General features: G+C 44.6%; 1 protein-coding gene across 1 annotated transcript in view; it reads left to right on the top strand.

Annotated features, from left to right (window-relative positions):
- Nucleotides 1–14,290, top strand: part of LOC124622408 (acetylcholinesterase-like) — a 96,097-nt gene that overhangs the window by 38,656 nt on the left and 43,151 nt on the right. The window contains exons 5-6 of the mRNA XM_047148096.1: nucleotides 5,916–6,115; nucleotides 12,867–13,032. Of these exons, the coding sequence (XP_047004052.1) occupies nucleotides 5,916–6,115; nucleotides 12,867–13,032 (366 nt within the window). The remainder of the gene's footprint in view (nucleotides 1–5,915; nucleotides 6,116–12,866; nucleotides 13,033–14,290) is intronic.

Below are 14,290 nucleotides of genomic sequence, written 5' to 3'. Positions count from 1 at the left end.
CAGTCTGAGGAGGTCAGGTGAGCGACATCTACATCTACATCTACATTGATACTCCGCAAGCCACCCAACGGTGTGTGGCGGAGGGCACTTTACGTGCCACTGTCATTACCTCCCTTTCCTGTTCCAGTCGCGTATGGTTCGCGGCAAGAATGACTGTCTGAAAGCCTCCGTGCGCGCTCTAATCTCTCTAATTTTACATTCGTGATCTCCTCGGGAGGTATAAGTAGGGGGAAGTAATATATTCGACACCTCATCCAGAAACGCACCCTCTCGAAACCTGGCGAGCAAGCTACACCGCAATGCAGAGCGCCTCTCTTGCAGAGTCTGCCACTTGAGTTTATTAAACATCTCCGTAACGCTATCACGGTTACCAAATAACCCTGTGACGAAACGCGCCGCTCTTCTTTAGATCTTCTCTATCTCCTCCGTCAGACCGATCTGGTACGGATCCCACACTGATGAGCAATACTCAAGTATAGGTCGAACGAGTGTTTTGTAAGCCACCTCCTTTGTTGATGGACTACATTTTCTAAGCACTCTCCCAATGAATCTCAACCTGGTACCCGCCTTACCAACAATTAATTTTATATGATCATTCCACTTCAAATCGTTCCGCACGCATACTCCCAGATATTTTACAGAAGTAACTGCTACCAGTGTTTGTTCCGCTATCATATAATCATACAATAAAGGATCCTTCTTTCTATGTATTCGCAATACATTACATTTGTCTATGTTAAGGGTCAGTTGCCACTCCCTGCACCAAGTGCCTATCCGCTGCAGATCTTCCTGCATTTCGCTACAATTTTCTAATGCTGCAACTTCTCTGTATACTACAGCATCATCCGCGAAAAGCCGCATGGAACTTCCGACACTATCTACTAGATCATTTATATATATTGTGAAAAGCAATGGTCCCATAACACTCCCCTGTGGCACGCCAGAGGTTACTTTAACGTCTGTAGACGTCTCTCCATTGATAACAACATGCTGTGTTCTGTTTGCTAAAAACTCTTCAATCCAGCCACACAGCTGGTCTGATATTCCGTAGGCTCTTACTTTGTTTATCAGGCGACAGTGCGGAACTGTATCGAACGCCTTCCGGAAGTCAAGAAAAATAGCGTCTACCTGGGAGCCTGTATCTAATATTTTCTGGGTCTCATGAACAAATAAGGCGAGTTGGGTCTCACACGATCGCTGTTTCCGGAATCCATGTTGATTCCTACATAGTAGATTCTGGGTTTCCAGAAATGACATGATACGCGAGCAAAAAACATGTTCTAAAATTCTACAAGAGATCGACGTCAGAGATATAGGTCTATAGTTTTGCGCATCTGCTCGACGACCCTTCTTGAAGACTGGGACTATCTGTGCTCTTTTCCAATCATTTGGAACCCTCCGTTCCTCTAGAGACATGCGGTACACGGCTGTTAGAAGGGGGGCAAGTTCTTTCGCGTACTCTGTGTAGAATCGAATTGGTATCCCGTCAGGTCCAGTGGACTTTCCTGTGTTGAGTGATTCCAGTTGCTTTTCTATTCCTTGGACACTTATTTCGATGTCAGCCATTTTTTCGTTTGTGCGAGGATTTAGAGAAGGAACTGCAGTGCGGTCTTCCTCTGTGAAACAGCTTTGGAAAAAGGTGTTTAGTATTTCAGCTTTACGCGTGTCATCCTCTGTTTCAATGCCATCATCATCCCGTAGTGTCTGGATATGCTGTTTCGAGCCACTTACTGATTTAACGTAAGACCAGAACTTCCTAGGATTTTCTGTCAAGTCGGTACATAGAATTTTACTTTCGAATTCAATGAACGCTTCACGCATAGCCCTCTTTACGCTAACTTTGACATCGTTTAGCTTCTGTTTGTCTGAGAGGTTTTGGCTGCGTTTAAACTTGGAGTGGAGCTCTCTTTGCTTTCGCAGTAGTTTCCTAACTTTGTTGTTGTACCACGGTGGGTTTTTCCCGTCCCTCACAGTTTTACTCGGCACGTACCTGTCTAAAACGCATTTTACGATTGCCTTGAACTTGTTCCATAAACATTCAACATTGTCAGTGTCGGAACAGAAATTTTCGTTTTGATCTGTTAGGTAGTCTGAAATCTGCCTTCTATTACTCTTGCTAAACAGATAAACCTTCCTCCCTTTTTTTATATTCCTATTAACTTCCATATTCAGGGATGCTGCAACGGCCTTATGATCACTGATTCCCTGTTCTGTACATACAGAGTCGAAAAGTTCGGGTCTGTTTGTTATCAGTAGGTCCAAGATGTTATCTCCACTAGTCGGTTCTCTGTTTAATTGCTCGAGGTAATTTTCGGATGAGCACTCAGTATAATGCCACTCGATGCTCTGTCCCTACCACCCGTCCTAAACATCTGAGTGTCCCAGTCTATATCTGGTAAATTGAAATCTCCACCTAAGACTATAACATGCTGAGAAAAATTATGTGAAATGTATTCCAAATTTTCTCTCAGTTGTTCTGCCACTAATGCTGCTGAGTCGGGAGGTCGGTAAAAGGAGCCAATTATTAACCTAGTTCGGTTGTTTAGTGTAACCTCCACCCATAATAATTCACAGGAACTATCCACTTCTACTTCACTACAGGATAAACTACTACTAACAGCGACGAACACTCCACCACCGGTTGCATGCAATCTATCCTTTCTAAACACCGTCTGTACCTTTGTAAAAATTTCGGCAGAATTTATCTCTGGCTTAAGCCAGCTTTCTGTACCTATAACGATTTCAGCTTCGGTGCTTTCTATCAGCGCTTGAAGTTCCGGTACTTTACCAACGCAGCTTCGACAGTTGACAATTACAATACCTATTGCTGCTTGGTCCCCGCATGTCCTGACTTTGCCCCGCACCCGTTGAGGCTGTTGCCCTTTCTGTACTTGCCCAAGGCCATCTAACCTAAAAAACCGCCCAGCCCACGCCACACAACCCCTGCTACCCGTGTAGCCGCTTGTTGCGCGTAGTGGACTCCTGACCTATTCAGCGGAACCCGAAACCCCACCACCCTATGGCGCAATTCGAGGAATCTGCAGCCCACACGGTCGCAGAACCGTCTCAGCCTCTGATTCAGACCCTCCACTCGGCTCTGTACCAAAGGTCCGCAGTCAGTCCTGTCGACGATGCTGCAGATGGTGAGCTCTGCTTTCATCCCGCTAGCGAGACTGGCAGTCTTCACCAAATCAGATAGCCGCCGGAAGCCAGAGAGGATTTCCTCCGATCCATAGCGACACACATCATTGGTGCCGACATGAGCGACCACCTGCAGATGGGTGCACCCTGTACCCTTCATGGCATCCGGAAGGACCCTTTCCACATCTGGAATGACTCCCCCCGGTATGCACACGGAGTGCACATTGGTTTTCTTCCCCTCTCTTGCTGCCATTTCCCTAAGGGGCCCCATTACGCGCCTGACGTTGGAGCTCCCAACTACCAGTAAGCCCACCCTCCGCAACTGCCCGGATCTTGCAGACTGAGGGGCAACCTCTGGAACGGGACAAGCAGCCATGTCAGGCCGAAGATCAGTATCAGCCTGAGACAGAGCCTGAAACCGGTTCGTCAGACAAACTGGAGAGGCTTTCCGTTCAGCCCTCCGGAATGTCTTTCGCCCCCTGCCACACCTTGAAACGACCTCCCACTCTACCACAGGTGAGAGATCAGCCTCAGTGCGGGCAGTATCCCGGGCAACCACAGTCGTAGTCCGATCAGGGGATGCGTGGGACGAGCTGGCCGTCCCCGACAAACCCCCATCCGGACCCCCACAGTGAAGCCCATTGGCAACAGCCTCAAGCTGTGTGACCGAAGCCAACACTGCCTGAAGCTGGGAGCGAAGGGATGCCAACTCAGCCTGCATCCGAACACAGCAGTTGCAGTCCCTATCCATGCTAAAAACTGTTTTGCAAAGAACGTCTGAACTAATCTACAGAGAGCGCAAACAAATCGACAAAATTTAAACGGTTATTAAAATACAAGATTGCCTAGTAAATGCAGTAATGCTGCTACTTGCGCACTGCTGACACTGCTCGGCGGCGAAAGGAGACTAAGCGAAATTACACTATTCAGGTACTAAAACGCGATGCTACACTCTCAAATACTATAATACGCCCGAAATTTATGAATTAAACAATGCAAGTACCAAAAACACGCAAAGAAATTAAGAATTAAACTATGTAACAAATGAGTGAGCTAGGAGTATACGACTTGCTGCTGCAGCTGCTTATCCAACGGCGGCAGGGAGCACACCGACTGTGACCAACCGACACTGGCCGTTCAAAACAAAAACAGTAGACAAACGACTACGCGAATTTACACTATTCAGGTACTAAAACGTGATGCTACAACTCTCAAATACTATAATACGCCCGAAATTTATGAATTAAACAATGCAAGTACCAAAACACGCAAAGAAATTAAGAATTGAACTATGTAACAAATGAGTGAGCTAGGAGTATACGACTTGCTGCTCAGCTGCTTATCCAACGGCGGCAGGGAGCACACTGAGTTTCCACAGACCACGACTATGCCACACTCGCTGTCGGGCGAGAGTGACGTCACAGAGGTACGCATCATGGTCTGAAAAGGCCATAGGCCAGACTTCCGCATGACGTGTGCCATCAGCAAGGGAGCGAGTAACGTAGATGCGATCTATGCGGCTTGACGAGTGAGAGGTGTAGAATGTATAGCCCGGTTGAATTCCGTGGAGCTTCTTCCAAGTGTCAAACCCGCAGCTGCCGACAGATGGATAGAGCGTCTGCCATGTAAGTAGGAGATCACGGGTTCGTGTCACACATTTTCAGCTGTCCCCATTGAGGTATATCAACAACACCTATCGGCAGCTGAGGGTTTAGATTCATAATCATTTGTTCTAGAGATGCTGCACGGTCATCTATGGTATCTGTTCTTTCGGCAACAGTTACTATCTTCATATACAGTTAAAGGCTACCCAGCCAATGACCTTCGTCTGTGCGAATGCGCACAGGTTGCCCGAACTCTTACGGTAATCGTCACCTTAGTTGGTGCGAGTAATGAGTGGATGGGCAAATATCTATTACGAACATTACGAATGTAGATTGTGGACAGTTGGGAATGTGGGTCTCACGAGAAGCGTGCAAGGGATAAGTCCCTGAAGTCGCTCAATTCATCTGTGTCCTCGGTGGCTCAGATGTATGCCGGCACGGTAGCTCAGCGTGTTTGGTCAGAGGGTTAGCTGCCGTCTATAAAATAAAAAAAAAATTAAAAAAACCTGAGTGAATGAATCAATAACGAACTTCAACCGGCATCAGGGGACGTCTGCAACGAACTATAACGAACAAATTGAGAGTAAAAAAAAAAAAAAAATAAAAAAATATGGATCGAGCTTCTTCCCTGTAAGCAGGAGATCCCGGGTTCGAGTCCCGGTCGGGGCTCACATTTTCAGCTGTCCCCATTGAGGTATATCAACAACATCTGTCGGCAGCTGAGGGGTTCGATTCACAATCATTTATTCTAGAGAAGCTGCACGGTCGACAAATTTAACACCAGTATTTACGAAAATGGTTCGTTACGCATGGTTTGCACCCAAACACAGAGAAGTTTTTCAAAATGTCTGCGAGCTTTGTTTTTACTGGAGCCACATTTGGTCTATGCTTACACAGTTTGGAAGGAATGGCGATTGTCTCTTAGGAAGCAGTGAAGAGAGCTTTTACCTGTATTTTATAAACTGATATGCCTTGCGTTTGTTTTTGATGGATTTTGATGTCGGGGTACTCAGTCTCGCTACAAAGACCTTGTGGTCACTAATCTCTGTGAACTTAAGGGACACCCTTGTTTCATGGCATGTGGTAAACCGATGTGGGTTGCAGGGATAATTTGGACTATGTCTTTTGGGCTGAAGCAGCGGCTGCCTTAGAAGCCGGACGTGTGCGCAGGTCTGTTCCGCGGGGTGATCATCCAGAACGGACAGTCGGTGTCACCGTGGGGGATCTTCCCCAACGCCCGCGACATGGCCTTCCGACTGGGCGCACTGCTCGGCCTGCAGACCAACGACTCCCAGGAGCTGGCGGCCTTCCTCAGGGCGCAGGAGGCCAGCGACCTCGTCGACCGCGGCAACGAGATCCTCACTGATGACGTGAGTATAGCTGGCAGCCAGGGGACGCAGCGCTGGCTGTCGTTGGGCCCACTGGCGTCCCAGGAGGTTTAGCATCCTGTTTGGAACATCGGTTCTCCGACCGGTTAGGTACTGATGGAAGCTAATCCCTCATGTCCTAACTAACGCTGTACTTTCTTCTAGTTTCTTCCAGACATTCATTTCCTCGGCAGTTCTGCGAAGAACCTTCTCATTCCTGCCTCACATAAGCTTCAGCGTAGTCTGTAACATTTTATACCGACCCTCCCTCCTAAGTCGTTCAGGCGTATTTTCTGTGATATTTCAGCAACCATCTACAGTCTCGTTCCTGCCGTGTGTCACTGGAATCAACCCAAGCAAATATGGCTCGTGTCGGTATTTCATGAGACATTCAGTGTCGACGATAAGCGTCAGTTTGTTTAGCGTTGCAAACAAAATGATTTTTAATGCGGAATTTTACGTGGCCATTCTATAAACCGGTTCCAAATTAGTCTAGTGCGGTATCTGTTTTATCGATATATATATTAGCAGTGCCAGTAAAACACGAAAAATAACCGGTACTCCAGCAACGACAAAGCAGCTCTGCTGCTGGGCGGTTAGGGTGTCCCTTACTTTTCAACTTAAGTATGTTTGAACACTTACCCTCCAGTATTGTTTGAATCACCCAAAAAAAAAATTCCTGAGATCGAAGCACTATTACCCCGGCCGACTTGAGTGCACTGAGTTTAGTATTATTCTAATTACCATTTATTAGTGGTTTTAATTCGCTTATTTCCTTATCCTAATGCACTTTCATCTTCATTTCAGAGAAAACATTGGTGACTTCGTGTCAATCAAGAGCAGAGATCTGTTCTCTTGCCTGAAGATCATGAACACTAATTTTATTCAAGAATGCCCTTCGACAGGGATGAGCAGCATCTCAGTTTTGGGTGGTAAAGGGGTAGTTAAGGACTTGTAAGTTGTTTATGACTCTGCAGAAACGTGCATTAAATTAATGCAAGATTTAGACGGACTATTCACTGTAGACGTGGCGCAAAAAGATTTTGTATTTTGTTGTGTTCAAGAACATCGTACACTGTAACCAGATGGGAAGAAACAAAACACTGAAAAGAAAATAGCTTCAATAACATTAAACGGATCGTAAAAGATAAAAAGGCGTTTAATTCACATTTTATCCAGTCATTATTACCTCTTAAACTAACGAAAAATTACGAAACCTAAAATTCCAATATTAAAACGTGTCACTCTAGTCGACATAGGTTAATATCATCCCACTGAGATGAGTTTTCTTCCAGAGTATATGTAACCAAACAGAAAACATCTAAAGGATGAGCGTAAAATTTTTCGAAAAGAAAATTTTTTGGGGGAAAATAAGAGATGTCCTAATGGCGGTGGTAGTCAGTGCACACCAGGGCGGCGCTGTAGCTGCTGGAGTGCTGGTTATTCTTGGTGTTTGACTGTACCAGTTAATAAATATAGATAAAACTAATATCACACTAGAGAAATTTTGAACCGTTCTATCAAATAGGAACATAAGATTCCCCTTTAAAAATCTTTTTATTTGTAACGCAAAACAAATCGATACTTTCCCTCAACGCTGGGATTCGCTTGAAAGACGTGATGAGCAGTATATGTTTGGGCTGACTCTAGCTACGCACTGCAAAACCGAAATTTCAGATACGTACCAAAGCGTTTCTGAAGAAGAGAAATTAGTTAACATCGAGTATCGATTTAAGCGTCAGGAAGCCGTTTCTGAAAGTACTTGTATGGAGTGTACCCTTGTATAGAAGTGAAACGTGGACGATAAATAGTTTAGACAAGAAGAGAATAGAAGCTTTCGAAATGTGGTGCTACAGAAGAATTCTGAAGATTAGATGGGTAGATCACATAACTAATGAGAAGGTGTTGAATAGAACTGGAGAGAAGAGAATTTTGTGGCACAACTTGACTAGAAGAAGGGATCGGTTGGTAGGACATATTCTGAGGCATCAAGGGATCACCAATTTAGTATTGGAGGGCAACGTGGAGGGTAAAAATCGTAGAGGGAGACCAAGAGATGAATACGCTAAACAGATTCAGAGGGATGTAGGTTGCAGTAGGTACTGGGAGATGAAGAACCTTGCACAGGATAGAGTAGCATGGAGAGCTGCATCAAACCAGTCTCTGGAATGAAGACCAAAACAACAACAACCAAAACATTAGAGAAAATACGCCTGTCGTTTGTTAGAGACGACATCCTGTATTTTCTAAATTGATTGTTTTTGTCATGAGGATTTGAATGGTGACCAAGGTCTCTGTATGTAGGATGATACTGTACATCAGTTAATATTATGTTCCTGAAAATCTAAACAGATACAAACATTGTACACAGATTATTTTTAGATTTTTCCATGACAGACAAACGAACGTTGAAAGATCTTTGAGTCGATAACTCTGCCGTTGTTGTCTCTGATGTATACGTAATGAGGTATTACAATCAGTGGTATGTAAAAGGTGGCTGACTTTCGTTGGTAAAAAGGTATCCGTGAGAGTGTTAAACACAAACAATATTTACGAACGTTATTATCGCGATATGCATGTTGTAGACACACTTTCTCGATACCGTGAGGTGTCTCTGATGTGAGTGTAAACAAGGGCGCGCATGTCTACAAGCACAACTAGTGAAATGACAGCTCTATTTCCAAAAACACATATTTATTCTGTGACGAACAAGTACCTATCTTCAAGAAATTGTTGAACAATATTCCTAGCTGAGGCTAAGTCAGTTGGTTGCACGATAGAGTCTATTATCCTGCGTAGACACTACTGTGGGAGTGTCAGGTGTTGTCGAAGAGCAGCGGATACTCTTCAGATGGCTCAGATACGATTATTGAATCTGTAGCGGAAGCTACAACTGGAATTGGATCTGGCGGTAAATCAAAACCTCACTGGAACTCTCTGGGTTAAGCTGCAGCATGCGACACATAACCTGGTGCGCGGTGGTACTATTCCCCGCACTATCTGTTTCACGTGATGCGTGACGTGAAACATAGTTCCGCTCTGCAAGCGACTTCTGCACCAGTCCTCTGGAATTTTCTGGCCGACTCGGTTCAATGGCCGTGTAGGCTACACCCTATTTACCCTCCGTTGCTGAATGGAAGTGTTGCGACTTGTGGTCGCAGCTATGTATGATATACGAGGTGTGTGAGAAAACCAACGAGACAGATTTTTTACCTCCCAAAGTTTTATTTTTTCAAACAACTATGTTGTCAACTTCAAAGTGGTTCGGTGTCGTTGTTCTCAGTCTCGGAACGCGCACTGAAAGGCTTCAAATAGTGGGGTCTTTTAATGTTCTTAAGAGTCCCAAAATGACGCTCTTTTAAGACATTTATAAATTTCGGAAGAAAAACTCACAACGACTCTGATCAGGTGAAGAAAGGGTCTGTGGAACAACAGGAATGCTTTTTGGGGTCACACGTTCCGCGCTGGAAGTGGCCGTGTGACATGGGCATTGTTATGCTGTAGTATCCACTTGTCCGCAATGTCAGGTGTCACTCGATTCGCCCTTTTCCTCAGCCTTTCAAGGACGTATCTATAAAACACTTGGTTGACAGTTTGTTCTGGAAGAACAAATTCTTTATCCACTATATCCCTACTGTCGAAAAAGCAAATCATCATTGATTTGATCTTTGATTTGCAAATGCGAGTTTTTTTAGATCGAGGAGCTGTCTCATTGTGTCACTCCTCGCTTTGCCGCTTTATCTGAGGATCGTACTCAAAAATTCAAGATGTATCACCGGTTATCACATGACTGAACCATTCGTGATCATTGGAAATCTTATCAAGAAGATCAAAGCACACTTTTTTTCGATCGTCCTTCTGCTCAGTTGTGAGGACATTCGGCACCATTTTGGCACAGATCTTTTGCATGTGCAAAACTTCGGTAAAAATTTGCTTTACGGTGAAAATGTTTAACAGGTCAGCCATAATCATTATTGTTGAACGTCCGTCTTCTCTCACAAGTTGAAGGTCTCCCTGAACGAGATTCATCTTCACCGTGTTGTAGTCCGACCCCGGTAGCTGTGTGGTCAGCGCGACAGAATGTCTATCCTAAGGGCCCGGGTTCGTTTCCCGGCTGGGTCGGATATTTTCTCCTCTCAGAGACTGGGTGTTATGTTGTCCTAATTATCATCGTTTCATCCTCATCGACGCACAAGTCGCCGAAGTGACGTCAAATCGAAAGACTTGCACCCGGCGAACGGTCTACACGATGGGAGGCCCTAGTCACACGACATTTACATTCTACCGTGTTCTAGGCCCTCCAGAAATGTGTACAAGCTAAAAACTTGTGGTCTTGATGAGGAATGTTCCCCATAGGCCTGTTTCAACTTTTCAAGATCACTCTCGATTATTTCCCATTTTTGAGGTAAAACTTGATTGTATAACGATACTCTAAATTCCACTGTTCCATTTTCGGAACACACGCAAAAAATAACCTTCACTGATGGCTCTCTCAAAAATCGCATGATGGCTGTATGGAGCTTAGACCCGGACTGAGCGGCTGGAGGGGAAGAACACACCGGTCTACACAAGTGGAACAACACAGTGTTACCAGATCGCTCGTAGTTTTGTCAGTCTCCTTACTTTTCTCACACACCTCGCAAAACGCAATCAAAAAGTTTCGGTTTGAGGACATTTCTGCAGGGTATATGCATCAACTATGATGCGAGTGTATAAGAACCGACATGTGGGAAAGAGATTAGTGTGGCATTCGTGTCTTTCCGACGTGCGTCTCGTAAATGCGGCGACGTTATTACCAAACGCGTTCAAACAGGACCACCATGCTGTTATTCTTTTCTTTGCTATCGGAGGACACATGAGATCCATCGGAGAATGAAGACTTTTTACGGGGCAGCATGTCTGTTGAAGACCTTCCAAGAGCCAGAGTGGAGGTTTTGGACATGTATATTTTTAACGTGGTCAACTAAGGTGCGGGGTGCCGCCCAGGATGTTGCAACACTCAGGGATCTTAGAGGGCCCCTTTGCCATTTTATTCACCCATATCTCAGTGGTGCATCCTCCCCTTCCCTCTCTGCCCCCTGTGATCACGCCACAAGAGGGCGCGAAAAATAAGGGATGAAAATGCATAAGTATCCTTTCCTGTCACAGATCACGTTCAAATTTCGACGAATGGTTTTGAACAGTCTCTAATGGTTCCAAATTGTACACAAGAGCACAATGTACGGTCGCGCTGCCGTCCAAAGTTGTCTAATCACGTTTAGTGGGGATGCAGCCACACGATTTCTTTAGAGAGGGTTTGAAACGTCCGATGGTGGGAGCAGAGTCCGTCGTCGTGCTCGAAAGTGACATTGCAGGTCGCCAAGCTTTTGTACGATTAGGGAGGAGGATCTTAGGCACCTTTGAACAAATTTTAAACCTGTGTTTAACACTGGGAGACAGTTATGGGGTTTCGAAAAAGTGAGCCTTTAAGTACAAAATTGTTAAGGCTTTCGTGCCCACTTGTTGACAAACTGCCTATTGGCTTCTGTCTGGGGTTCTTCGGCCGACGTTCATCTAATGATTTTTCTGACGTTTCGCCAGCACGAGTGGCTGGCATTGTCAAAGCTTCACCCTCCATTGCTGGTGGTGAACTGGAGCCGAGCTCGCGGCCGCAGGCTATATGTACCTGGCGCGCCAACGTCCGAGGGCTTCTCCGCGGTCATTTCCGGTGCGGCTCTCCTCTTGCTACCTGCGACGGTCGTTCGCTGCAGTACGGGAAGCCAGGATCCGATTACCTTAAGGCTTTCCTCTTTCTTGTTCAAACTGTTCGCGTGTTTTTGTATTTCTACAGTTTCTCTGAACAAGCGCGTGTGACAGTGCTTCTCTACAGCCAGAACTTCCGTGTCGGCGAATTTTATTACGTGGTCGGTCTCATTCAGTGCGTGCTCTGTCACGGCCGATTTCTCCACCTGCCCCAACCTGCAATGTCGCTTATGCTCTTTGATCCTGGTGTTAATTGAACGTCCAGTCATTCCGACATAAACTTTTCCGTATGTGCATGGTATACGGTATATTTCCGACATTGCAAGTGGGTCTCTTTTCTCCTTCGCCGATTGCAATGTCGGGAATATACCGTATACCATGCACATGCGGAAAAGTTTATGTCGGAATGACTGGACGATCCAGTAACACTAGGATCAAAGAGCATAAGTGACATTGCAGGTTGGGGCAGGTGGAGAAATCGGCCGTGACAGAGCACGCACTGAATGAGACCGACCACGTAATAAAATTCGCCGACACGGAAGTTCTGGTAATCGGATCCTGGCTTCCCGTACTCCAGCGAACGACCGTCGCAGGTAGCAAGAGGAGAACCGCACCGGAAATGACCGTGGAGAAGCTCTCGGACGTTGGCGCGCCAGGTACATATAGTCTGCGGCCGCGAGCTCGGCTCCAGTTCACCACAGGCAATGGAGGGTGAAGCTTTGTCAATGCCAGCCACTCGTGCTGGCGAAACGTCAGTAAAATCATTAGATGAACGTCGGCCGAAGAATCCGAGACAGAAGCCGATAGGCGATCCTTTAAGTCTTCTGCGCACAGTACTTTCAAGGTTCGTAGTGCTACGTGGACAATATGGATAATTTTTATTAAATGTGTGCTAACATGAGAAACAATACGGCATACCACAAGTTTGTAGTGGTGTCCCTGGTCTACTTTCAGAGAAAATAAATTTCTACTTTTTTTACAAAGTAATTTGCATTAATGACTGGTGTTTCAGGAGAAGGTGAAGCTTTCGCATCTGGCCTTCGCTCCGGTAGTCGAACCAGACGTGGAAGATGCGTTTGTGAGAGAGCACCCCATCACTGTACTCAAAGAGGGTCGCTTCAACAAGGTGCCGATTCTCACTGGAGTCGACTCGGGCGAAGGCGTTCTCTTCATATTCCGTAAGTCTGCTATCGGATACGCTTTGCGGAGGTGTCGGACTTAGACCATTGACTTAGAATCCTGAATACTGGCCTGTAAGGGTCCTATAAGGATTTTACGCAATTATTAGTTTAGCATGAACACTACTGATTCCATCAACAATGTCCATTCAGCTGAAACAAAACTTCACACCACAAATTTTTCGAAATCACAAGTAATAGCTGTTATATCTGTAATTCTCAACGACACATGAATAAACATTAACGTCAATAATAATCTGCTGATGTACAAAATTTACTACTTGATTAAACCTATTTGTCGACGTATTAATTTTCGTGTAATACTTTTAAGGTGATGACTTGTTTGTAATTACTAATATCGTCGTGTCTGGTCTTCATACAATATTTACTTCCCAATTAGAAGTTACAACGGCAACACAGACCACAATAAAGATGTGAAAAATTTCAGGACCAATAACGAAAGAGTAGGTTAATGATTTTGCTGTCACATTCCTAGCGAATGAGTTGCACTGAATACCTATATTTAATACTAATCTGTATTGGAAATGAGATTAATGTCAAGCTGGGAATACGATTCCTGATGAGAAAATAGCTTTTGAGAAGTAATATGTAACATCAGCCTTAGGTCCACACTGTTTATAATGCTGATGTCGGTTGGTAACATTGTGTTGTTTAACCATTATGAAACTATCTTTGTAACAGAAGTCATAAATTTTCTGGAAATTTGATTTATCTAATTTTGACGGCTTTATGTTACAACTGGCAAATATCTTTCCTTCAGTCTGAGACTTCGCTTTCATGTGGCACTAATTCTTTTCTCCATATTGTCAGCATATTCAGTAACTGACTGGTTGTATGCCACTTTTTGAACAGATTAAACACCATCTCGAATACGAACGCTGGGTTACATTCACTTGTCATTAGGAATACCTTACTGGAATGATCTGGAATTCTAGGGAACTGCAATGATACTAAGATAAAAAATTATTTCAAAAAGAAATCAATAGTGGAAATTTTGTGTTACATTACATTACATTACTTGTTCCATAGCTCATGAATACGGCATTTCATAATGATATGGAACATATCACTTAAACGTTAGTTTTCTTTACATAATATAATTATTTTTTCAGTTACTGCTTCATATCTAAAAATTCATCTATTCACTAGTAGGAGTTGTCATTCAGTAATTCCTTTAATTTGTTTTTAAATGTTCGTTGGCGATCTGTTAGACTTTTAATGCTATTTGACAGATGAC

This window comes from Schistocerca americana, chromosome 7, assembly GCF_021461395.2.
Source record: "Schistocerca americana isolate TAMUIC-IGC-003095 chromosome 7, iqSchAmer2.1, whole genome shotgun sequence".
In the NCBI taxonomy this organism is placed as follows: domain Eukaryota; kingdom Metazoa; phylum Arthropoda; class Insecta; order Orthoptera; family Acrididae; genus Schistocerca; species Schistocerca americana.
Note: the sequence above shows the minus strand (reverse complement) of the source record. Positions and strands in the feature narration are given on the sequence as shown.